Source organism: Hipposideros armiger, unplaced genomic scaffold (assembly GCF_001890085.2).
Source record: "Hipposideros armiger isolate ML-2016 unplaced genomic scaffold, ASM189008v1 scaffold_157, whole genome shotgun sequence".
Classification (NCBI taxonomy): domain Eukaryota; kingdom Metazoa; phylum Chordata; class Mammalia; order Chiroptera; family Hipposideridae; genus Hipposideros; species Hipposideros armiger.
In genome coordinates this window covers 1,751,970-1,779,350 of record NW_017731507.1, presented here as the reverse complement: position 1 = coordinate 1,779,350, position 27,381 = coordinate 1,751,970, and the positions used below count along the sequence as shown (strand labels likewise).

The window sequence follows — 27,381 nt, the reverse complement described above, 5'->3', positions numbered from 1 at the left end:
GGAATGGAGTCAATGGAATTGTAATAGATAAGCATGATATCGGGGGTGGGAGGGCAGTAGATGGGGGGAGGGGGGTTGTTACTTTGCGGGGGTGAAAAGGATAACTATTGCATTGTTCTGTACACCTGAAACTAACAATAAAAAAATTTAAAAATTAAAATAAAATAAAAAGTTGTTACACTAAGGATGACCAATAAATCACACCTGTGGGTATCCAAAAAAAAAAAAAAAGACTGATAAGGCTGGACTCAGGCCCTGCCCCTGAAAGCCCTGCAGTCTGCGGGTGGCAGAGGCAGACGTGCAAACGGGCAGTGAAGGGGAGCCCTCAGTGTGCTGACCTTGAATGAGAAGGGCTTGGGGACAATTACAGGAAGGGATGGTCAATTCTACTTGAAAGGTCAGATGACACTTTCTGGGGAGGCAACCCTTCTGTTAAATATAAAAAACAGGCCTTTGTGACACTGTGGTTGGGGGCTGTGGGGACCAGGCAATGCCAAAGACGCATGGGGCAGAGGGGTGGGGGTGGTAAAATGGTGGTGCTCCATTAGCAGAAGGGACAGCAGAGACAAGGAGCACACGTCAGCCAAGCCCCCTGTGTGGCTGACTTCACGAAGAAACAGGGAAACAGCAATAAAAGCTAGGGCCTAGAGGGCCTGGATGCCATGTGAAGTCTGGAATCTTCCTCAGATCTTGTTTGGTGAGCGCCAGGGGTGAGACCCCAGGGCTCACAGAGACCCATCAGGTAGCACGAATCAATGACACTGGTTGTGTGGGGCTCAGGTGACAGCACAGGCCCCAGCTCCAGCCAGAGCTGCCCTGCTGGCTCATGGGACAGTCACCAAATATTCTGAGTATTCAAAGGGAGGCTGGAAATACAGATTTTTACATGAATCTGGGTTTTCAGGGTTGACTCTAACCTAAAATTTCTTAAAACTGGGGAGCCAAGCAAAACACGTGTGAAGCCACATGTGACCCGCCTGTCCCCTGCTACTCCAGAAGGCAATGGTGAGCCCCTGAAAGCATTGGGAGTAGGGAAAGGCAGGACTAAATTTGTGCTTTGAGTCTGTACCACCACTGGGCAGAATGAACTGAATGGGTTCAAAGGGCACACAAACACACTGAAGAATGGCTAGGTCAGCCACAGGACAACAGCTAACTTCACACGGCTGAACTTGGCATTAGCCTCAGGAGTCAGCAATGCTTTGATATCAAGTGAGGACTAAAGGAGCCAGGGCTCTCGGATGCACGCTATTCGATTCCTAAGCGAGAAGCAAATAGAGAGCTCTTCCTTACAATCACCGCCACAACCCTGACGTAACCTGCCCAAGAATCACTTCTTCGGAACTACATGACGAGTAGACAGGACCCATTCCAGGAAGCCCTTTATGAGAGATGTGTGCGGAGTGGGTGGATGGCTGCAGACAGGCACACAGATAGGTGGCTAGTGGGGGGCTTGGAAAGCACTAGAACTGACAGGGAGTTGAAGTCAGAACCACACAGTAATCAGGCAGAAGCCGAAGAAATGGGAGAAGCCAAAGGGGGCAGCCTGGGGTAGCTGGGTCCCTCCGTGCTTCCCAATCCCGATCTGCCTGCAGCCAGACCCGCACGTCAACGTACTAACCAACGCCCGAAGGGGGCAGACGACGGGAGAAGCACACTTTCCCGGGAAGGTGAGCTGGCTGAAGGAGAGCTCTCTCCAGAGGAGGCACGGGGAGAACCTGGCTAACGCAGGCTGAGCAACACACACCCCCGTGTTCCATGTTCTGCAAATGGAAGTCCTTTCATTTCTCCACAATCCAGGTGCTTGGGACATTTTTAGACCTGGTGGAAACGGTCTTATGGATTTTTTATGAACTGACTGGAAAGGTCCGTAGTCATATAGTTAGCGTCAACGCTAAACATGTTAATATTGAACTGAAAAGAGGTATTAGCGGATGAGATCATGAATCAGACAGAATGTACATCAGTCTCTGTAGTCAAAGGGAAAATGTCAAGGACCATTACATTCTGCCCATCCCATGAAGCACATGGTGGCGCCTCGAAAGCTAAAGAACAGGGCCAGTGACCTGCGGAGCTGCTGTCAGCGCTGCCTACTTCCTGTGATGTTCGATTTGCATCATGCCTGGTGGCAGTTTTCATTTCATTTTATTTTATTGCTTTGTGGCTATAATAAAAAACATTTCAAAAGGTCTACAAATTGCCTGAGTCACAGAAGCTCTTGGTGTGGCCGACATAGTGGGTTAGACGCACGTACATAAATAACTACAGCAGAATAAAATGGATGCTATAAAGAGGCAGAAAGAAGGTATTGTGGGATTTCTTTTGCTTTTTAAATAATGCTTCATTTTATAAGAGAATCTGCCACGGGATCCAGTTCAATATGTGGGTGACATGGCAGGAGATACGTTCACATAAAAAGAAGAGCCGGGAATTAGGGCTTGCCATAAACTGACCCTGGGTTAACAGCATGAATCGACAAAACACACACACAATGTCAGCTTGCATGGATAAGAAGCTGGAGGGATCACAGCACGTTTCTCCCACACTCCGCACGGGAGGGGCTGTATCTACACTCAGCCATAGGTATCGTCAGTTAAGCACACACTGCAGAACTGGCTGCATGAGGACTGTGAACCGGAGTGGATGAAAGTTTGGAAGATTAAACACCGATAAAACAACCTGAGCTGACCTAGAGGAGAAGAGAAAACCAGAGAGAACTCAGCTCTCACCCTAACATCACAATAGCTCCTGGTAAGTGTCCTGCCTCCCACCCCACCCAGTCTCAGCGAGAACGCTGCTCTAGCCATCATGAACTATCCGCTGAGGTCCCCAAGGCTAGGGCTCCAGCCCAGCCCTCCTGCCGGCTCCACATCCAGGTGCATGACACCCCCTTGGACACCCCCAGTCCATAAACTCAACGCGTAACCAGGGCTTTCTCGTCTTCTTGGCCTTAAGGCTGCTCCTCCCTGGGCTTCTTGAGATCGGCGAGGCCGTCCTCCACCCCAGCACCCAAGCCAGAGCCCAGGCAGCCCCCTACTGGCTCTTTCTTGCTTCCCACCCACTCCAACCTCTGCCCAGGTCCTGGGGGTCACACTTCCTCAACGGCTCTAGAATATGTCCCCTTCTTTCCACCCGCACTGCCACCGCTGAGTTCAGATACTGCAGGCCTCATCGGGCCACTGCACCGGCCCCCTAAGCCACCTTCCACTGACCACAGGTGACCTTACCAGATGCTGCTGCCTCTGCCAGTGCTGGCATTCCCCACCTCTCCCCCTCTCCTCCGTGCCCACACCTCCACTTCTACCCACCCTTCAGAATATGAGGCCCAGTGGCCTTCAAACCTCGGCCCAAGCCCTCCCTGACTGCCACCCTGCTCTCCCAGGCTGCTATGGCAGCACCTTCTCTGAGCTCCCTGGTCACCTCTACAGATGCTCATCACGCTTAACCCAAAGCCTTGGTGCCACTGTCTGCCCGGCCCGCTGAACTCTGAGCATCTCTACTGCAGACCTCTGTTCCCTGCACCTCACTTGGGCAGCAACCACCACCTGCCTGGTATACAAACAGTAGGTGCTCAATACTTGTGATCATTCCATGAATGATCAACAGCAAGTCTCAAAACCATTCGCGTTTTCCTCAGTCCCTAACTGACATGTGTGCGTCACACTTGTGCATGCACATCACACTGGTCCACACGCCATTAGCTCTGATGTACTTCTCTGACCTTGCAAAGAAAAACAAAGGCCATCTGATACAAAATCCCTCAAACCAGATCCTTTCACCTCAAATTCTCTCTGCTCTTTTCTCACCACCCCCTCCTGTCCTAGAGGAGTTCCTTGGGTAGGGGTGTCGCCCCACCGCCCAACTCCACACGCGTAGCAGGCAGGGTCTGTGTCTGTGTTTCACCCTTGAGTTTCCCACAGGACTTCAGGGTCCTTACACATCGTAGCATTTAAACAAGGTCAGCTGAGTAGTAACGGGCAGATGAAGAGTTAACTGCACATGCAATCATACACGTGTAGAAATTTGTTCATATGCATTCATCCATAATTAACACTGCACTGATATTCTAAAGTTCCTATTCCAAATTGCCCGAGAACTAATTAAATCTCAGAACGCCCCAGAGAGTCGAGTGTTATCAGCCACATTAATATAAAGCCCAGAGCAGTTGTCAGAACAGCACACTGATAAGAGGTTCTATTCTGGGGCTCTCCACCAATTCCACCCATGCTGCTAATACCGCAGTTTAGGAAACGTATTGACCCACAATAATTCTCTCTAACCTGCTGAGTACGCACGGCTCGCTCAGCTCTGCTTCCTCACATCTTCTTGTCTCCCTCACTCTGAGGGGAGGCCAGGTGAGCACCTGCTCCCAGCAGTGTCCCCACAGAGAGACACCTATGAAAATAAGCAGATGAGGGGCAGGAGGCCTTTGTCTTCCACGTGATCCCTGCTCTCGCTACATACTAACTGCAGCGAACTACACAGCATTCCTCCCAGGCACCTGTACTCCAGCACCTGCAGGCTTTCGCATGAACTACCTACCCCGAGGGAAACACCTATCCCATCTCCTCCCCACAAGGCCAGTGTCCTTAGAGACAGTTACTGCAGGGTCCCCTCCTCGGGAAGCCCTCCAGGATGCACCCCACAGGCCTGCGGTCCTGCCCTACCCCTTCTGCATCTGCTGGTCCCTCTGCCATCTACTGTGCCCTAGTCACTTCTCCGTCCTTCTCTGAAGACACTCAGCTGCTCAAGGGAAGCGACTCGCCTTTCTTAACGTTGATCCCCCAAGTCCAGCTTGGTGCCCACAGCGGCGCAAGCTCAGCAAGGAGGAGGAAGAGGGGAAGACGAGAACGGGAGGCCGCAGGGTCCCGCGCAGCCCTCTGCTTAGCCAGCCTCCGCGGCAGCATGGCAGCCGCAGGCGCAGCAGTACGTCTGGCTTTAAAGGCTGCTGGGTCACAGGCCACCGCCATCCATCCCTGCGCTTCTCAGCAATCGGGGTTGTCACGGTGAGGAAAGCACTGCTTTTCTCATAACATGCAGCAGCTACTTGTCTTGGGAGGAACCATTACTTAAAAGCCTCCTGTGTCACAGGCTCTGTCATGTGCCATGAAGTCCCTCCACACAGGACACAGCAAGCAGCCCACTGAACTTCAGACAGCAGAATTCAGCGGGGCCGCCCCCTTTGCCTCCTGGCACCCGTCAAGCGGGCTTGCACCACGTCCTCACTGACAGCAGCGCAGCCCCAGGCTGGCCTCCAAGACACTGAACAAGAAAGTCTTCCTTCAAAAGTCCTGGCAAAAAGGCCTGCTTTGTGGGAGAGCTTTCTAGCTGAGACATCTGGACAGTGGGGCCAGTCACCAGGATGGAATACGGGAGGGCCACTGACAAGGAGCTGGAGAATGAGTTCCATACTAAACATGCCACCCGGCTTCAGCTGCCTGTGGACCACTCCAACTGCAATGCAGGCTCGAGACCTGTAGGTCACCAGAACATAGCTGGTGGGTGAACCCATGGTCATGAAGTCGTCACTAGGACAGACATCAGACATTTCCAGCTCTCGCCTGCCCTAGGCACTTGCTGGCCCCATGAAGTCTGGTGGGGCCACAGCATCAGTTCTGCTCAACGACCTCATGGGCAGAAATGACAGATGTCACCCTGGGTCAAGATGAAACCACCCAGGGCTCTCCGCCCCTCTTGCACGGTGACCAGGTCTGCTCCGGACGGCAGCTGCTCTCTCCATCTGGGTCCCTGAGTGAGCAGAGCAATGTACGTGCAGCAGGAACAAGAAAGGAAGCTTGGTTGTGTTGGACCACTGAAATCCGGGGGAGGTTTGTTATAAGGGCGTAACCTGGCCCTCACGGACAGCGACAGTCACGTGAGAGGCAGGGGCAGCAGCAGAGGTAGGAGGATGGTGGGGAGAGAGGGGCCACGGGAAGGGACTCTAACTACCCAGGAAGAAGTCCCCACATGCTTGCCGACGGTGGAGCACAGCGCAGACCACTGAGCTAGATGTCCTCCAGGTTTCCATTCATCTCATCAGTGCAAAGATAAAAGGAGGGTTTACAAGGCTGCGGAGGGAAGCAGGCATCACCATTACAGCTCTTTCCACAGAGAAAAGTATTATATTCAGAGACTGACATGGCACTGCCTTTCCACCTGCAAATTTCAAACACGCCTCACTCAAGACAGTTTTCAATCATAGCAGCTATTATCAAGTCAGCTGTTTTGCTAACATCAATATAGTAGAAGACACTCGAAATACTGTTGTAAAGAATCTTCATGAAGATTATAAGTGCATCTTAGGTAAAATCTTAAAATAAATGTCTTCTTTAGGAAGGATTTAACACGAATAACAGCACCTTTTTGCAACTCCCCTTGCATAAAATGACCCCAGAAATAACAAGATTAGAAAGGTTCAGGAGTCAATCACTTTTATAAACTTGACATATTGATTTCTGTAGGCTGCAAAATGTTTTCCAAAAACACCAGCTGTTGCACATCATGGCATTAAAAAAAAAATCTGTTTTCCTGGTTTCTTTTACCATTCAAATGCAGAATAAAATAAATAAATGTTGAATACATATCAAAAGTGCTATTTTAACTTGTCATGGTTCAGTGCAGAGAGTTTATTTTGTTTTCCTCTAATTGTTTTAATAAGCTAAAGAGTCAAGGTCAATCGTTTGAAATGTCACTACGCTGCTCTTTGCAGAGCTTGTATTAAAACAGTTATGCGAGACTTTTCCAAAGTGTAATATTGTGCTTGGCAAGCTAAGAAACGTGGAGCCATCACATGAGTGTCAGCCCCAAGGCAGCTGGGCATAAGGTCATTTCCGCATATTTTAGAGGCTTCAGCCGTGGCCAGAAAGGGAAAAACACCCGGAGCTTCTACCTTGGCATTTGGTATTTATTCAAGTCCATTTAGGCACTGAAATCGATAGCACACAAGGCCATTTTCTATACAGCTTATTACTGGAGGAAGCTGATCTTGTCGGAAAGGACCATGCCTGCCTGCCATTGCTAAAGACACGGCCTAATTGATTACAGAGTAGAAGTAAACCTGGGAACCACGCAGAATGGAACTTTCGTTTCTTGTAAGGTTAGAGGCAAGGCTGTGAGAGGGACACTAAAACGCATACAATCTACATCCACAGGGTAGGAATGGGGCAGAGTGGGCTGCCCGCAGGGTAGGGCAGCAGATGTGTGATGGTGCCACTACCCCACTTCCAGTGAGTGTGAGTCTGGATATCATCACTCAGAAACTCAACTGCCTCAATTATAAGATTATGAAATTGGGTCTGAAAACAAGGCTTTCTAAGCCAATCTTAAAAGGCCACATACTGTGGGATTCAGTTGATGTAACATTCTTGAAATGGCAAAATTACAGAGCTGGGGAACAGATCAGCGGTTGTGGGGGTCAGGGGTGGGGTGACTATGACGCAGGAGCACGAGGGAGATGTTTGTGGTGACGGAGCAGTTCTGTCTCCTGGCTGCGGCGGGGGCCATGCGGTTCTACACGTGTGATAAACGACGGGCCTACACACACGTTCCCTCCCTGCTGACGTCCTGGTTTGATGCTGTGCTATATCAAACACAAGGCGTAATGACACATAAGACGTAGCCACTGGGGGAAACCGGGGGGGACGTGTACCCGGGACCTCTCCAGAGGATCGTCGCAACTTCCTGTGAAGCCATCATTATTTTCAAAGCACAAAGTGTTTACTTTTGAAAGGATTTCTCAGATTTTCAACCAAGCTCTTATTATTTTCTCTGTGGACCCCATGATTGAAATACTTTATGTACCCAACTGCATGTGTTAAGATAACCCCTGTGGGGCCGGCCGGGTGGCGCCGTGGTTAAGAGCTGGCTTGGGACGCCAGAGAGCCCCAGTTCGGATCCCACATATGAGGGCCAGTAACACTGCCCTCCACAGCTAAGATGCTGAACAACAGCTCAACCTGGAGCTGGGCTGCCGTGAGTCGCCGGCGACGGCATAGGCTGCAGCCCCTGTGGTAGTGGGTTGCCATGGGCTACCGTGTGTAACCAGCAGCCAGCGTGAGCGGCCAGCAGCCGCAGTGAGCGGTCGTCCAGATGCCGGTGACTGATCTGCCTCGCCCGGGAAGAGCGCAATGATGGTGCCAACTTGGGCCAGTGAAGCAACGTCCTCCACAACTAGACTGAAGAACAAAAGGACAGCAACTTGTCTGTTCCCCTTCCCCAATTCCCCAGCACTGTTCCCATCTCCCCTGTTCCCCAATAAAAATCTTTAAAAAAAAAAGATAATTCCTTTGCCCACATTTATTGATCAAATATATACACAACTGTCTTACTTCCTGAAGGGTAGAGGCTGTGTTTACCCTCTCGGCCACCCCAAGTCATCTCCAAAAACCCCCCCATGACTTGGGCTCTCTGTGCGCCAACTACCAGATGACATACTCCCAGCAATAGCCCACGGTCATTACAGAAATCGGCACTTTCCCAGACAGGGGAGGCTCATGTAAATATGCGCTACTTCTGAGTAACAAGGGAACCAGTAAAAGCTGATCTGTGTGGCCAGATCTCTTTCAGAAACTGACGGGTGCAGCCCGGCCGGCGCTTACCTGCGGCTCCCTCGTCCTCGCCCAGGTCCAGCACGATGATGCAGATGTGCTTGCGCAGCTGCCGCATGTTGGAAAACTTCCGGCAGCACTTGGGGCACTCCAGGCTGCGTGGGGCCAGGCCACCCCCGTCCCCCAGGGCCAGCGCGCTGTCCTCGCTCGGGCTCACGAGGCTCTCCGCCAGCTCCTCTTCAGCGCCGGGCTTCTTGGTGGATCCCTTAGGCCGGCCTCTCCTCCTCTTCATGAGGGACAGCTCTGCAGGGGAAACAAGAGAGCACGCGGTTGTCACAGGAGGCGGCGCTGAGGGCAGGTACTTACCTTCCAGGTGTGGGAATACGCTCAGGGTCACGCTTTATTAAGAACGAAAGGTCTGAAAAAAAATTAAAATTAAATAAAGTAAAAAAGAGAAAAAAAAGAAAAACAAAGAACAAAAACAAAACAAAACAAAAGACTGAAAGGCCTGAGGCAGTTCTAGAACCGAGCAGCTGCAAACAGTACCGTTAGTGGTAATATCATTGCATCTATATGCTAACAAATAATCAAGTTTATAAAGCGTGACTTAGGAAATCATTTTATCAGAACCTTTTCATGAGCTGCTTCTGTAAAGTGGGGCCCACTAGCCTCCGGTTCACAAACCAGGCTCCTTGTGAACCACCATCTCCATTTAAATCCAGTTCTCTGCAACTGCTTAAGGGCTTCTTTGCAAAGGGTTCTCGAAGGCTGCTTAGCTTTTCATGCTCTTAATGAGTTACACAACTACTCAGATTATTGCAAGGCATCATGAGTATTATTGCCAAATTGTTCTGATGAAAAACAGAAAAAAATAATTACAGTCTAAAACCACAAATTATAGGACTAAAGACAATAACAACATTTTTCAAGTTTCCTGGAGAACTAGTGATTTTAAAACGCCATGATCTGAGCTGCTTTAGAGCAAGTTTCAAATCATTTTACAACTTGTATTTATTATTAATTAGCATTCACTTTTAAGGCATTCGTCTCCGGATGAAGGTGGGGATTAGAGGGGTGAGCGGGGTCAGGGAGCTTCGTGCTGCTGTGTGAAGGTGCAGGGGTGTGGCCTTAGATGATATGATTTGAGAGGTGCAGGCAGGAAGCCAGCAGCACCCGGCTGACACCCCATCGTTAGAGGTCTGTCATCTGCCTGGCTGACGCATGGCGTTTCAGCAGTCCTCTCTGAGTCTGAACATCAGGGTAGAGGAGGAGGGCTTAGGCTCTAGCACCATCTTGGGGGATGGTCATCTGCAGAGTGTCTTCACGGTCCCTCCCTGCCCTCTCTAAGGCTACAGCTCTGCACAGGGAAGCATCTGCCACACTGCACACAGCCGCCACAGTAGGTCACTTTTGCTCCCAAATCAGACAGGGAGGCCACAGGGCGGTTCTGGAACAGAGTCTGCAGGTGAAGAGCAATGTGACAGTGTGGGCTCTGGACAAAGGGGCAGGGTCTGGAAGGGTCCCCAAGAACTCAGGGAGTCTGGGCATGAGATGGGAGAGTGGCTGAGATGGGAGGCCCTGACAGGAGCAGGGCTTCTGCTGAGCGGCGGTGCCAACGGTGGGCCAACCTTGACCGAGAGAGAGATCCTCGCCAGCTTTCCTCAGCCAGGGCAGCCAGCACAGGTACTGCCTTCCCTCCACCTCTGCTGGGAAAGCGCGTGGGGATGGGAGGGCGGGCAGAGAGCAGGGGAGGAAAGGCCAATGGAGGGACCGATAAAAGGAACCAGGGCTCAAGACCCTCCATCCCTCAGTCTGCATCGGATTTCGGATTTCGCCAGAACAAAGCTGTGCCGACAGGAGGCCTGGAGGTTGGAGGGGGTGGGTAAGGAAAGGAAGGGGCAAAGGAGGGACAGCCGTTTACGTCAGTCATCAAAACTGTCTCATTATTCTTTACGACGGCATGGATTTGTGCAACCTACTGAAGTAGCAATTAAGAGAGAAGCAGAATCGGAGAGGCTATAAAACACGCACCTCCTGTCACGTCACCTGAGCTGCAGAAACGTGTTGCAGAAGAGCGTATGGGAGTCTGTGGCAGGCCCAACCCAATGACAGACTCTGCATCGGGACCGGGCGGACACAGCTCCTCCTCCGAAATGCTCGATGAGAAGAAACTTGCCCCGATGAGCGGCCTGGCCTCTGCCCTCGGCTACTGGGGTTGAACCCTAGGCCCCAGGAATGTCCTGACTGAGGGGAGTGTCTGTCTGCCTGGGGACTTTGGTCACCGGACAGTCTAATGATATGACTTATGATGGGAACACGTCACATGGGCTCCAACCTCTGGGGAATAAAGATATTGGTCTGAACATCCATGAGGATGGAGACTGAAGGCCAGCTATGTGGGCAGTATGTCATCGAGCCCCCATTAAAACCTTGGACACCAAAGGTTCAGTGAGCATCCCTGGTTGGAACTGCTCATGAATTGTGCCATATATAGTGGCAGGAGGTAACGGCATCCAGGACTCCCTCCTCGGGGGCGGGGGGATGACCAGGAGCTCCATCTGGAACCCTCCTAGTCCCAAGACTTTGCCCAGAATTAGAACTTTGGCTGGTTCTAATGTGTACCCTTTTGGTAAAGTAAACCTGTCATTGTAAGCATAGAGCTTTTCTGAGTCCTGTGAGTTTTTCTAGCAAATGATAGAACCTGAGGGACTCTGTGGGGACCCCCGAATTTGTATCTAGCCGGTCAGAAGTGAGGGTGGCTCTGGGGACCCCAAGTTGTGGCTGGTGCCAGCAGTCTTGGGCAGACAAAGCAGACTTGCGGAGCACCGTGCACTTGGCCTTAGTCTGGCAAGCTCACTGCAGCAAGGCACCCAGCGTTTCCTCCACAGACAGGCACGTGCCAGGTGTGGGGAGGCGACCACAGTGCCCACGGCGCGCGAGATCTGTGCTCATCACATAGTAGGGGCACAGCGCCGTCGGCCCGACCGAGAGTCATCTGTGTGTCTCTTCCCACAGACCGGGGACTCCCCGAAGGCAGTCTAGTCCTGGCTGCTTCTTACCGCCCCCACGCCTACCCTGCCCCTGCTCGGCAGGCACTTGATAAACCCCGGTGAATTTAACTGACGGGCCGTGTGTGATCTGGCTGTCAAGAAAGAAATGCCAGATCGGCCCTGAAAGCTGTGGAAAGCCTCTCACACAACAGTGACAAAACTATTCCTACATCTCCCTCCATCCATAATTCAGATCCTCAAGCCCAATTAGCGAGCTAAAAATGAAATATTCATAAATGAACTCGGAATAGCTTCGGCGCCGAAAACAAGTTGCTGCTGTCAACGATCCGCGTTGCTTAGAAGAGCCGAGGCTCTTGGAAACGGGCAAGGAACATGTTGTCACCTCTCAATCAAAACATGGCAATGGCGTTACCTCCAGTTCTGCCTCCTCCCTGAATTCCCTTATTCAGTCTGTCCCTGAACTCTGTGGACTTTGTCCTAAAGACATCTGCCCCATAAATCCCTGCTCTGTTCTGATGGCACCTTTGCCACCTGCACACAATCTCTGGGATCCAGCCTTCTCCAATCTTTCTCCACCCCAGTCCCTTGTCTCACTACCATTCCCTCGTTCTAGAACCTCCCATAGCTCTTGATGACTTAGCCACATAATTCTCAGACTCGGTTTTCCAGGCTCTTCACTGCATGGTTCAAACTTGCATGCACATGCATGTACACACACATACACATGTACACACATACACATGGTGCCTCCCCCCTCATGCTCAGTGCAATGGTCTAGACCTCCCTAAACATGCACAGATAACCCTGTCTCGTTTTACTTATCTGTACTATTCCCGTATCTGACTTCCTCCTGCACCCCCAATCAGACCTCAAGCCCAACTCAAATGCTAGTGGTTCAGACCCAGTTCAGATCTCAGCTGCTTCTCCAGCAGGTCAGCCCAGCTATGAAGCAGCTCCGCCTTAGTCCCAGCTCATCTCGCGTTCACAGTGTGAGGCACACACGTGGTGTGCCAGCTCACCCACGCCGCTTCCCGTGTGCTACTCTTGATCTTATTCTTCATCCTGCTAAAGCTTCCTGCCTTCTCCCTTTTGGAGTTGTCTGAATGGAGACTATCTACTTTGTGAAGTATTAAATAAAGCTTGTTTGTAGCACCTAAATTATCTTCAATTTTTTTTAACAATAGGAAAAGAAGCATTTAGAACACAAGTCATAACCTATGTCCCAAGATTCCAACATGAGCCAAGTGCATGTCAACTCTGTCCCAAATCCATAGTTGGGGGACAACTTCCCATAGTCAGAGAACCGTCCTCGCAGATCCAGGGCCAAGAGCTAGTGAGAGACAAAGAGAGTCAGCTAAAGGTTTTCACATTCAATCAAAAGACAATGTGAGCATTATGAAAAAGAGCCCAATATTACCAAAAATCTAATAACGTAAGCCCTTCATTTATACATCACTCAAGGAAGCACTTTCCCAGCGATTATCTCATTTTATCCTCATAAAAACCTTACGAGATAGATGTAGCAAATGCAATTTTCACAATAAGAAAAGAAATGAGGTTTCCAAAGGTTCAGGGACTTGGCACGTTTTCCAGAAGTAGCTGTCGCGCCCGCGGAGCTGGGAATGGGTTTCCTTACTCCCAGATCTTTCCGCTGAGTCATGTAGCCCTCAGGTAGATTCCAGACATGCAGATGGAGCCAATATGTGGGGTGCTGAGAACACTGGCTGGGTTAGGCCGACCTGGGTTCAAATCCCCCCCTACCGCAAGCCTCAGTGTCTAACATGAAAAACAGGCACAAAGTGAGTTTATTTTGTAGAGTCCCTATTAATAAAAGCAATCCACCATAAAATGTTGAGCATGTGACACTTAGGTGACCGATAAAGGCAGCTGTTTATCACGATGGCGAGTCCTTAGTATCTTGACATGGACTCTCATTGAAGAAACTCGTCCCTTCCTGGCCAGCCCACTGTTGGAGCCTGTGATTCCTTGATGTGTGTCCATTCTTATTCATTACAGCACGTTTTCCTTGATTTCTTCATGTTAAAATATCTCATACACCAAGTAAGCCATTATAGAATTAGGGGCACACAAGCTTCTTATGCCTAAGACCGCAGATGAAGCCAGCTTTCCAGGCAGCCTCTCACTTTGCAGCTCAATCTCTAGTCAAACCAACTGGAGAATTTACAGAACTCCTGAACACTAACATTGCCAGGCCCTGACAGTCAATCTCCCTGACATTTATTTCCAACAGCCCAGGAAGCGACAGGGACTCGATGAATTATTTATCAGAAACGAGGGAGCGCGAGCCTTTCAGGTTTATGGGGAACACAGCACCCGCTTTGTGAGATGGACGGCAGCCGGCCCTGTACTGCGAGGAACTAGGAGGCCGAAGGCATGCTAAGCCTGCTCCGTGGGGTTTTATCAGCGATGATGCGGACATGCCACGGGGATCACAGCGATGGCTAATAATTAGTTATTGAGCGTGTATGTCTCGGGCACCACATTGAGCACCTCATGGCATTTCCCCATCAAGTCCCTGAGCGAATCATTAGTAATATTCCCATTCAAGAGGAGGCCACCGAGACTGAGGAAGATGAGTTCATTTGCCCCGAGACACAGCCTAACATGTGGCAGAGCTAGGATTTGAACCCAGATCCGTCTGCCTCAGTGTCTATGAACTTCACGTCTGTGTTAGCTCAGTTGGAATCAGAGCACAGAAATGCCACATGTCGACCTCTAAGGTCTATGGAAAAATGATGATGGTGTCACCCAGCCTCAGTGTGACCCAACTCCTGAACTGAACAACAGATGGACAGAAGAGGCAGTGGGGGGGCTGCCGATGAGACGTGCACTCACCAGCTACGACAGCACTGTGTACCTGCCTCAGAGTCTGTTTTACGAAGGGCCGGCATCTTACCTCCCTTTGACAGATGACCAAAGCCACCTGCTTAAACCCCCAGCAGGGCCTCCCACCAAGGCGGTGGTGCGGGCTGAGGCCTGCGTGAGCACACCCAAGGGCGGGCGGGGCCCGTGCTCCATGAGCCAAGCTCAGCTCTCTGGGGCTGGCGGCAGCCCCCCTCCCACCCCCACCCCGGGCATGTTTTACGTTTGTTCACTCAGAAAGAAAGCCTGTGACTGGACCCATCAGTCCAGAACGGGAGCTCCCTTCTGGAATCCACACGAAGGCACCATATGCGCCAGCTGCAGCCTTGACAACCCCACGAAAGCCGAAAGCCGCAGGTCTGAAACCTGAGTCTGTCTGAGTCCAAGCTGGGTGCTCTTTCCAGCGCCGCACGCTGCCTACCCCAGGAGATCAGGGCTCGGGTTTCAGCGGTTACAAGGACGGCAGTACAGCACGCCAGCATACACTCAGAATGACTTTATTTGTGGTAAGTGCCCAGAAGAGACAACACAGAGATTTAAATTTCGATGCCAGCCTCCCTTGGGAAGCCTCCTCTTACCCTCAAACTAGACAATGTGCCCCCCCTCTTACCAGCCCATACTCCAGACGAGAGAAGCACTTTCCCCACAGCATGAGGCTGCCGCTTTGCCTCGCCGCCACCCAGCAGTCAGGACAGAACCAACAGGAGCCGTGCCTGGTCCACACTGTCCTCTCAGCACCCAGCACGGCACCCAGCACAGCACCCGGCACAGCACCCGGCACGGCGCCCGGCACGGCGCACGGCACCCAGCACGGCACCCGGCACGGCGCCCGGCACGGCACCCGGCACGGCGCCCGGCACAGCACCCAGCACAGCACCCAGCACGGCACCCGGCACGGCGCCCGGCACTAAACGAGAGAAGAGCGCCTACTGAAAGTCTGAAAGGGGGAAGAAGATGGAAGAACCAAACAGAGCTCTCAGGAGACCCACATACAGGTAAACTCCTCCCGGAGCAAACCCAGCTGCCCCGCCTCCATCGGGATGAATGAATGCCGCGCACACACTCACACTCGCACATTGCACAAACGCACTCATAAACAATCACACACGCTCACAGATACAACACACACATAGGCGCGCACACACACACACACATTCTCATACACACACAACACACACAAGACGGAAAATGAGCTTGGTCCATTAGGCAATTTTTTTCTTGGACCACAACATGAGCAAAGAAAAGATTAAAAGGCTATAAAATTAACCAGAGGATTTAGGAATTTTCATGTTATAAAAGGAGATCCAAATAATAAATCAATTACTACTCAGTTAAAGGTTTATTGAAACCATTTCAAGTATCGCTCAACCTAAAATGAATTGTGAAGGTTGAAGCTGAGTAGCAATCATTAGAAACTAAACCTCCACAATTCTCAAATTTTATGGACTTCACAAAGAAAAAAAGAATGACTTGGAGTTCTTAATAAAAGACTTTTGAAGAAATGTTCCCATATTGAGAGTCTGAGTTGTTAAAGTCTTAAGAAATACTTTTTTAAATTAAACAACAGAGGCAACTAAAGAAGAGAAAATGTATTCAAGAATAATTTAAGTCAAAAGTCAATTAGTTAATAAAGGAAAATTATTTATAAAAGTAGCTCAATAGTAAGAATTTGATTATACCCAAAGTACTGAAAGAACATGCAAATACCATCAGACCAAGCTGGACCCAAATCCCATTCTCCCACTTATTAATTAGGTAACCTTGAGCGCAGGCAAACCTCGTTTTATTGTGCTTTGCTTTACTGTGCTTCATAGATGTTGCATTTTTTACAAACGGTAGGTAATCCCCACCAGCAAAAAGGTTGCAACACGTTTTACTGCGACAGTCACTTTATCGCAGTGGTCTCAAACCAAACCTGCAGTATCTCCTAGGTACGTCTGTATATTGTTTGAATGCCTCTGATCTCTGAGCCACATATTCCTTTATTATAAAATCTGGGCATCGGCAAGGAAATAGAATACTTGAACAACAGTGTTAACCAACAAGACCTGACATATACAGAGGAACACGCCACCCAACCACAGCAGAATACAAATTCTTCTCAAGTGCACATGGATCATTCTCAAGGATGGACTACATACATAATAGGCCACACATCAAGTCTCGATACATTTTAAAGGACTGAAATCATAAAAAGTATGTGGACAAAAATTAGAAATAATAAAAAATTATAAAAATTCAAAAATGAATGAAAATTCAATGACAGATCTACATAACAAATGGGTCAAAAATGAAGTCATAAGGGAAATTACAAAACACTCTAAGGTGAACAAAACAAATGCACAACATATCAAAACTTACAGGATGCAGTGAAAGCAGTGCTTAGAGGACAATTTATAGCAGCAAATGCCTAATGTTAAATAAAGAAGAAGGATCTCAAGTCAACAGCCTACGCTTCCAACTTAAGAAACTAGAAAAACAGGAGTAAACTAAGTGCAAAGCAAGCAAAAGGACAGAAATGATCAAGATTAGAGTGGAAAGCAATGAAACAGAACATAGAAAAACAATAGAGAAAATAAACAAAATTTACAAACCTTTAACCTCAGCAAAAAAAAAAAAGAAAGAAATTAAGACTCAATAGTTAAAATCAAGAATGAAAGAGGGGATATTACTATTGATCTTATAAAAAAATCAAAAGAATTCTAAGGAAATACTAAAAACAATTGTATGCCAACAGATTAGATAAATCTGATGAAACAGAAAATTTCATGGGAAGATACAAACTACTGAAGCTAAGTCAAGAAAAAATAGAAAAATACGAATACATCTATAACATGCAAAGTAATAAAAAAAGTTCCCACCAAAAATAAAAAGCCCAAGACTAAATGGCTTCACTGGCAAATTCTATCAAACATTTAAGAAGAATTAACTTCGAGGGCTGGCCGAGTGGCACGTTGGTTAGGAATTGGCTTGGGACGCCAACTGTGAGCAGCAGGGCCCCAGTTCGGATACCACATGAGGGCCAGTGACGCTGCCCTCTACAGCAGCGGTTCTCAACCTTCCCAATGCCGCAACCCCTTAATACAGTTCCTCATGTGGTGGTGAACCCCGACCATAAAATTATTTTCGTTGCTACTCTATAACTGTCATTTTGCTACTGTTATGAATCATAATGTAAATATCTTTTTGTTTTCCGATGGTCTTAGGTGACCCCTGTGAAAGGGTCGTTCAACCCCCAAAGGGGTCGCAACCCACAGGTTGAGAACCGCCTCTCTACAGCTAAGATGGTGAACAACAGCTCGACCTGGAGCTGGGCTGCCATGAATCACCAGCGATGGCATAGGCTGCAGTGGGGCTGGCCGGCAGCGGGCATAAGCTTTCGTGAGCTGCCATGAGCTGCCATGAGCGGCTGCCCAATGGCTGGTGAGCAACTGCCTCCCCGGGAAGAACACAATGATAATACCAACATGGGCCAGTGAAGCGACGTCCTCCACAACTAGACTGAAGAACAAAAGGACAGCAACTTGTCTGTTCCCCTTCCCCCATTCCCCAACGCTGTTCCCCTCCCCCAATTCCCCAATAAAATCTTTAAGAAAATAATAATAATAAACACTTAACTTCAACACTTTAAAATTCTTCCAAAAAATAGAAGGAAACATTTCCCAAGTCATTTTATGGGGCCACTATTATGCTGATTCCAAAACCAGACAAATACATCAGACAAAAGATCCTAGACCAATATCGCTGAATATAAATATAAATACCTTCACCAGAATACTAGCAAACCAAATCCAGCAGCATACTACAAAGATTACACAATATGAGCAAGCAGGATTTATCCCAGGAATGCAAGGGTGATTCAACATATGAAAATCTATCCATGTAACACACCATATTAATACAATGAAGGAAAAAAGCAAAAACATGGTCATCTCAACAGACACAGAAAAAAAACATTTGACAAAGTCCAATACCCTCTTATGATAAAACACTCAACAAGCTAAGAATAGAAGGGAATTTCTTTAGCCTGATAAAAGGCATCTACCAAAAAAAAAAAGCTAACATCATACTTAGCAGTGAAAGACTATTTCCTCAAGATCAGGAACAGGACAAGGATGTCTGTCTGTTCTTACCACTTCTATTCAACATTGTACTGGAGTTTCTAGCCAGGGAAATTAGGCAAGAAAAGCAAATGAAAGCCATCCAGACTGGAAAAGAAGAAGTAAAACTATTTCTATTTGCGGATGACAAGATTTTATATAGATAGACCCCTAGAGAATCCACTATAAAACTATTAGACCTAATGAGCAAGTTCAGCAAGGTTGCAAGATATAAGAGCAATATACGAATAACAGTCATATTTGTAAACTAGCAATGAACAATGAACATGAAATTAGGAAAGTTATGACCATTTACAGCAGCATCAGAAAAATGAAATACTTAGGAATAAAGATAACTAAGGAGGTAGAAGGCTTGTGCTCTGAAAACTACAAAACATTGCTGAATGAAACTAAAGACTAAATAAACAAAAAGAGATCCCATGTTCATGGATTGTAAGGGTTAAAATTGTTAAGATGGCAACAGTCCCCAAGCTGATCTACAGATTGAACGACGTCTTTATCAAATTCCAATTGCCTGTTTTGAAGAAACATGTAAAAAACATATAGAATTATAAGAGACCCTGAACAGCCAAAGCAGTCTTGAAAAAGGGGAACAAACTTAGAGGACATGCACTTGCCACAGTCATCCACACAGTATTCTACCGGCCTGAGGACAGACATGTACGTTAATGGCACAGAACCGAGAATCCCGGATTACACCCACACATATGATTTTTGATAAAGGTGCAAAGACCATCCACTGAGGAACTTGGAGGGACAGTTAGGGATATTTGCCTTCCTCATTTTATATTGTTTTAACCTTTGCAGCAAGGTGTTATTACTTTTGTAACTGAGAAAAACAAAGCATAAAGGAACAATGTAATTGTTTTGATGGGTTTACCTACACGGTGCCTGGCCCAGGAGAAGCACCAAAGGAGTGAAGGAGAGCTTTGCAGGGATGTGTCCACCTGCAGCAGCAGAGAGGAGAAAGGCCTGGGGTCTAGGCATCCCGTTCAGCTGTTCCTGGGGCCTGGGAAGAACAGGCCCCACCTGTGAATTCACGCCACCAAAGGCAGAAGGGTTCCCGGGTCTAAGGAGTTTGGGGAGCTCTGGTTTGGAAGAGGGGGAGCCACTGGGTGAGGGATGCAGGTGGGAAGAACCCTCTGGAAGACAGAAGGGCAGCAAAGCCAGAGATAAGAAAACAAACAACAGCAGAAAGTGATGGGTTCAGTCATCATGGAAATCATGGAAAGGGATGGACCCTGTGCCAGGACCTGAGACAGGACTGGGGTCAAAGGGCCGACGCAGCCCACATCCCTTCCTCGGGTGTCCCCTGGCAAGCGAGAGGAAGGGACAAAGGCAGTGAAAGTGCCTTTAGGAAGGACAGAATTGAGATGTGTTTGAGGATGTAGGAGCCCAGAGAAGGGCCTCCAGGGCCACGCAGGCTGAAGGAAAGGGCTCCTGGAAGCAACCTCAGGCTGCATGAGCCTTAGAAACAGGCAGGTGAGCCAGGCAAAGCCACCTGCAGGGGCTTCGCAGGCAGGGTGAAGGGCAGGTGGCTGTGGAATGGGGGTGAGAGGACATGGTGGGCTGGGTGCAGGGGAGACAAAGGTGGGGAGCAGTGCAGGGGGATCTCTGAGGGGGTGCTTCCACTAACATCAGTACGGAGGGACAGGGTGGAAGACAGAACGCATGCACCCTCTAAAACACCCACGCGTGTAATTCCATGTGAAATTCCACCTGCTTTATCATCGCTTACTCCTGCATGATTTATAAACAAAATGAAAAGTTCAGATTATTTTATCTCTTATTCACATTTCATTTGAGTAGGAAGAAAACTGTAATAAGCAAAGCTGAATAAAAATAGATTTAGAAGCTTTGTAACAGCCTTTCTCTAAGTTCTTTACATGTTAATCCTTATGACTTTTATCTGCCGCATGAATTTTACAGAAAAGATTATCTGCTTTTTTGAGTTTATAGATATTCCACCTCAGAGGAAGGTATACAAACATTTAAAGTTCTTGACTAATGCTTTGGATCCATCTATCTGGTAAGCTACACTCTCAGGAAACCCAACGCATCTTAACTGCTCGGCAGGGAGATGACCATGGGGTCCCCAAGGTCCTTCCAATAAGGTCACGATGGACGAGCCTCACTCACTCCCAGGCTGAGCGGCAGAGGGAGGGGTGGCTGAGCTTTGAGGCTCCAATCACGAGGCAGATTTTTTTTTTCTGGCTTTATTAAGACGTCTTTGACAAATAAAGATTGTATATATTTAGGTTGTACAATGTGTTTAAGGTGCACAACAAGACGATTTAATACACATATACGCTGTGAAGTGCTTCCCACAATCAAGTAAACTGACACGTCTATCACCTCACATTGTAAGCATTTTTTATGTGTGGCGAGAACACTTGAGATCTACTATCTTAGCAAATTTCGAGTATATGACACAGTGTTATTACCTGGAGTCACCACACTGCGCATGAAGTCCCAGATCTAATCTGACAGTTCGTACACTTTGATCAACAGCTCCCCCCCCCACCACCACCCCACGGCAGCCGACGGGCTGCTCTCTGCTTCTATGAACTGGGCTATTTTAGGTTCCATATGGAAGTGGAATCATACAGTATTGGTCTTCCTGTGTCTGGCTAGCTTCACTCAGCATAACGCCCTCCAGGTTCATCCATGTTGTTGCAAATGGCAGGACTTCCTTATTTTTTATGGCTGAGTAATCTTCCTGTGTGCGTGTGCGTGTGTGTGTGCGTGACATTTTCCGTATCTATTCATCTGTCCACGTAGGTTGTTTCCATAGCTTGTCTATTGTGAATTTCGCTGCAAGGAACATGGGTGTGCTGGGATCTTTCTGAGACACTGATCTCATTTCCTTTGTGTAGACGCCCTGAGGATGGATTGCTGGATCATATAATAGTCCTGTCTTTAATGCCTGAGGAACCGCCATACTACTTTCCATAGTGGCCGCACCCATTTCCATTCCCTCCAGCAGTGTTTAAGGGTTCCTTTTTCTCCACAGCCTCAGGGACACTTATTATCTATTGTCTTTTTGATGACAGCCATGCAAAGAGGTGTGAGCTGACAATCTCACAGTAGTACTTATTTTCACTCCCCTACTGATCAGTGATACTCACCACCCTTTTATGTACCTGTTAGCAGCCACTGGGCATCTTCTTTGGGAAAACGTCTATTCAGGTCTTTTGCCCGTTTTTTTTCATCGGGTTATTTGGTAGAGTCTTCACAGCCAGCATAGACCTTTGCCCCACCCCTCCCCAAAGCAAAGAGAATTTCAAGTGGGAGCTACCAGCTGAGACGTGACTCTATATGACTTCCCGCCTCACCCCTGCTTCCACTAAGTGCGGAGAGACAGATGTGTTCACAGGCTTGGGACGGGGCCAAGGAAAGCCACGGACACGTCACCGGAATTAGACGACGGTGACCACAATGTAAATACATGGTCCTCATGTCTACGTGAAGGTGCTGGATTCTCTTAGTGGCCACTTTCCGCCACTAACAGCGACTAGTAGAGCTTCTCCTGACTTCTCCACACCTTGATGCTCTGTCAGGTCCACCTCTCTGAGCACGCAGGAACTGGCCAGAGGGATGCGTTCACCAAAGCCTCTTTGGCCTGGAGTCTCTTTGTTGACGGTGTCAAACAGATAATCAATAAGCTGGACTGTTTAGAAATGCACTTGAATATTCCCAGGCAAGAGCCATCAGATCATTAGCGTGACTAACGAATCCCACGGAGGGACCATCACTGCCACAGACTATGCTTCTGCACGGGACGCTGGTGCTGTCCCCTACCATGTGAAATAGTGGTGTGGAGGCTTTCTCCTCACTCGCATCTGCAGCTGTTCCTCCGGTACCATAAATTTCCTTTGTCTGTGGGGACCTAATTACAGTGCCTGGACGCTCTCCCTAATCTACCCAGGTACCTGCTAGAACCGACACGGTTCAGTGGGGGTGTCCGGACACTGTAGGTAAGACGTATCTCATGTGGCACGTGGACCGAACATGAAGGATTCTGCGCAAATCAAAGCTTTCTGCAACTGATCCTCGTTCTAAGTACACATGATCAGCTCAGAAACGCTGTTTCTAAGATCACATACACTCACTTTCTGACCGTGTATGTGATGGTAGCAGCTTCCCTTTATTGTCCTCTCTGTGCCAGGCGTCTTCCTAGGTGTTGTAGGTATGTTCTCTAATCCTCGCAGCCCCCCTGGAGACAGGTAGATCTGTCTTCATTTTTTCAGATAAGCAAAGTGAGCCTTAGAGAACTAATATAATTTGCTTCAGGTAATGGAGCTAGCAGGTGCTGGAGCTGGGTTAAACCCACACTTATCTGACAACAAGTTCATGCTTTTTATAGTATTGGATGGTGCCACCTTCATTCACTCATCCATTCATCCATCCATCCATCTATCGATCCACCCACCCACCCACCCACGAACCAGGCACTGGAGAAGCACCTACAGGGGCTAAGTACAGGGAATTCAAAGAAACACCTTATTTGAGCAGATCTATAATTAGACACTTATTGTGCCTTCTGGGCTGGGAATTTGGATTTTCTAGGTTTCTATGCCCACCAGACAGAAACCTAGAATCAAAGGAATTGAGAGCAAATCAGTATCATCACAGACATGCACACCCGTGGGCGTGGTCCTCACCCAGCACCCTGGGCCCCCTTACCATCTCCCGTTTTGCTTGCGTTGGGAGGTTCTGGAGTACTCAGAGGCCTCAGGGGGATGACGATCTCATCAATATTAACCCCTTCTTCCCCGTGCTTCTCAGAAACGTGGGAGAGGAGTTCTGACTGACTTGGTGAGAAAAGGTTACAGCATTTACACATGAAGATGGCTGTGTTTTCTGTAAGAAAAAACAAACAAACAAACAAATATATATATATATGTTATTTCATCTTCACAGAAACAATTACTTCCAACTGTGTAAGAAAAATATTGAATGCTGCCCCTTTGAGCAATCGCCAGCCTCCGACAAGTTACGTCGCTCTCGTGGGCACCTGCACAGCACATGTCTAACTTCCAGTGGCCCAGCTACCAGAAACTTCTTTCTTCAGGATTCACGTCCTCAGTCCTCTGGGCAGGGTCTAATATGAACCTCCCTGTTGCCCAAATCTACTCCACAGCCGAGATTCCAGCATCGACCAGCAAAGTAAAAAACGAATGTGGAACTGGGAAAATTATATGTAACCCTTAAATGAATGAACTTCACGGCAATTAAGTATTCTCATCTAGCTAGACTCTCTTAAATTAGGTGCGAGGGAAAAATGAGCAAAATAGCATGTCTCAAGAGCCAAGACCCCTTTCACTGGCTGGCACAGGAACGAAGGACACGGAGGACGGGGATCTGTTGTGTTTCTAAGACAAAGCAGAATAGTGCTTCATCGATGAAGGTCTCTCGTGAACACTGTAAATCAATATTTTTTGTTTTCCAAGAAATGCTTTATTCCTAAGGAACCCAAGCTGCTTCCCAAAGAAGAAGGGGCTGCATAAGACGTGTTCTTTGTACGAGGCCATGCTGCATTCAGTGTGCTACCTGCTGATCCTCCCATGATCCCGTCATTTAGGCAAAAACGGGTCTGCAATCCCCGCTCTGCAGGCGAGGAACCTGAGACTGAGGGAGGACAAGAGCAAGCAGAGACCAGACGCCGCCACCTGCTCATGACAGGAGCTATGTGTCCACAGACCATGGGCTGAGTTCCACCGCGTTAAAGCTAACATAATTTCTCAACAATATCTGAAATGACAATCATTACAGAGAAGGGCAGAACCCCCAAATCACTTATCAGTTCCTGTCTTGTTCATGGCAGCATCTATCAAGCAGCAGCCATGGGGTGGGTCTCACTGCAGGAACTGGGGACACAGAGATGAATCAAGAATGAGGAGGCCCCGCCACAGAGGCCACCAGCTCATCAGGGAGGCAGAACCATCTCAGAACAACTGTATTTTGGGTTTTTACTGAAACCATTTCCCAATGGACCTGCAAGTATTCTTGATTGCTGTTGTGCTTTCACAAGACAGGGAATTCTGTGACATTTAGCAGAGCAGAACTTGTGGGGATCAGAGCTATTGCAGGAGGTCTCTTAGTTCACAGACACACCAAGCATTATCTGGGGACTGAATAAATAAAATTGGCTTCGCAGCTACGCAGACAAAGTGAGGGAGACTGCTGTGAGCAAACGACTATCTAGCTAGTCCACGCAACCCAGAGACTCAGCAGCCCAGGGCAGCACCAGGCTCTGACCATCTGCTATCAATTAGCACATGTTTCCCCCATGTCCGCTGTGTGTCCAGCTCTGTAGGTGTGGGGACTGGACCTGGAGTTCCCCAGGTGCAGGCGGGGATCAGCACATGTGATTTAGGATGACTGTCACATAACTGAGGGCTCAGCCGTGCAATGCAGGCTGTGACATGGGGCCAGCCCCTGTACGGAAATCATAAAAACCACCAGGGGCCTCGTCTGCAGGGCGGCACATGCTGTAGGAAGGAATAGGTCACCGAGGACACAGGCCAGTGTTTCCCGAGCCTCCGCAGCTCCGGCTGGCAGAGCAGTGTCCTCAGTTCATTGTCCTCAGAGGCCTGCTGGAAGGTGTCCAGAGGGCCGGCTCATTGTCCCAGCCCGGGGCCCAACACCATTTGCTTCTGCAACGCAGGTGTGCATGAGGGTCGTGGGCTCTGGCTGCCACCAGCAAAGGGGACAACAGCCTCACAGACGCGCGCTTGTAACTTCTGACTGGTGGTTCTACTTCTCAAGATCTCGCTTTCGTAAGGTCCAAAATGCAATAGGGACTGTGCACAGAGATACTCAAAACAGAGGTATCTGTGCCAGCAGTGGGCATATTGCTACACGTCCCCACAAAGAAATTTGGTACAGGCGCTGAAAAGCATACTTCCAAAGAATCTTGCATGGCATGGGAAAATGCACATACTGAATGTTAAATGCCAAAGAGTGGGACCCACGACTCTTCAGTGGGTACTTGATTTTGTTACTAATAGATAGACATTATTTATGAATGGATGGACGGATGAGTAGCCAGCCAGGAAATACACCAAAATCCTGACTGTCAAGCTTTTTTTTTTTTAATCACTTATGTATTTTCTACAATGAGCCTATATAAGTTTTAAACATTGAAAAGATGGCTAGGCCTTCTAAAAAGCAAGGCGATAGACAAATACAGCAGTGAGGGCACAGTCCTGAGTGAGAGCTCGGAGTTGCTAGGGCAAGGCCAGCGTCACGTTCAAGACCGCATCCCCCAGCCTGGTACATGACTATCCAACAGCCGTGTGAGCCAAAGCGCACGCTGCAAATCATAAACACTGTGGGCGGAAGGCAGGCGGAGGAATCCTTGGCTGAAGGACGTGGAAGGCTTCCGGGAGGAGGCACTTGACCGTTCCAGGGAAGGGCAGCCAGGAGCTGGCCAAGCGGTCCTGGGAAGGTCACTCGGGCGGCAGGGTGCACCAGACACGGGCTCAAGGCCTCCCTCCACAACATTAGCTCATGCAGTGCCCCTCCCCCGGCCAGCCAGGCCTCATTATTTTTGTTCTGCAGGTGCAGGACTGACATTCAGAGAGGCTGACCTCCCCTCAGCCACACATAGGGCCAGGCAAGCGCAGGCTCAGAGTGGAAGCCAGCTTCACCTGAGCCAGGCCCGGGGGCTCTGCAGTGCCGTGTGGCCCTTCAGGGTCAGCACGGGTAGGGAGCACAGCCACACAACAGCCACCAGAACCACGAAACTCTCCGAGCAGGGCCAGTGGGTGAGTTCTGTTTTGCTACCCATGATGCAATCCCGTATGTGAGCGCAGCCTGTCCCAGGAGGGCAGGCAGAGGACACAGTGTTCCCTCATGAACTTGCCCTGTGAATGCCCCAGGGCTGGTGAGGAGGGAGGCTGTGCTCTCCAGGGATGTTCGTACAGCAGCGAATAAGCAGCAAGATGCCAACACATGCAGAAGTGTGGGATCAGGCTAAACTCCTCAAGTATTAAGAATTGTTAATCTGCCAAAATAACAACAAAGGAGCTAGTTTCATTTTTTATAGCGGGCTAATAAGAAAAAATGTATCTTATACCCTGAAATATAATCATCATTATGTTGTCATCTCATTGCGACGAAGATGCTATAATTTGGATGCCTTTTTAGGCCCAATTACTGTGCCCTCGTCCTTAACAAAAGAATTCAAAGGGAGAACGACGTGTTCAGCACAAGGAAAGTCACAGAAGTTTGGGGTTTGAGCATTCAAGCTCTAATTATTTGCCAGATTTTAACCGGCTACCCTGTACTATTAAAAAGGAAAACCTTAAAATGACCACATAAGCGAGTGCTTGTTCCTGGACTCTGATTAGCAAGCGCTCCTGGCCGGCGCAGCCAGGTCCCACCCGGGCCTCTGACCCCACTCCTTCCAGAGGCAGGGCATGAACCGGAATGGCTCACAGGTCCCAGGAGGTTGGTGGGCCCCTTCGACTCTTGGCAGGGTCACTGGGCACTGACAGGTCCCATCCCGTCCTTTGGGGACATGCAGCACACGTCAGCTGGAGCTGGCCTGCTCCTGGGGACCCCTGCCCTGATCTCAGGACACAGTGGCGATGAGCGCTCTGAGGGGCTGGCTGTGTACCCCACACTTTTGTCCAGCACCTCCATACCTTCTACACTCACTACCTGCAGCCAGAGCCCCGCCTGGCCCGGCGCCGTCTTCCCCCGATGCCGCTCCGGACACAGGGGGCGCTCAGTAAACGTCAGGGGAACCGAGGATCACAAATACGCTGACCACTTATCAGTAACCACGAGAAGACAAAACGCTACATTCCT

The 27,381-nt window shown here is 48.9% G+C and overlaps 1 protein-coding gene across 5 annotated transcripts in view; it reads right to left on the bottom strand.

Annotated features, from left to right (window-relative positions):
* Positions 1-27,381, bottom strand: part of ZFAT (zinc finger and AT-hook domain containing) — a 219,382-nt gene that overhangs the window by 96,215 nt on the left and 95,786 nt on the right. For all 5 annotated transcript variants that reach the window (XM_019651286.1, XM_019651281.1, XM_019651283.1 and 2 more), the window contains 2 exons: positions 23,248-23,424; positions 8,598-8,849 (listed from right to left, as the gene is read on the bottom strand). In XM_019651286.1, the coding sequence (XP_019506831.1) occupies positions 8,598-8,849; positions 23,248-23,407 (412 nt within the window). In that variant the 5' untranslated portion in view covers positions 23,408-23,424. The remainder of the gene's footprint in view (positions 1-8,597; positions 8,850-23,247; positions 23,425-27,381) is intronic.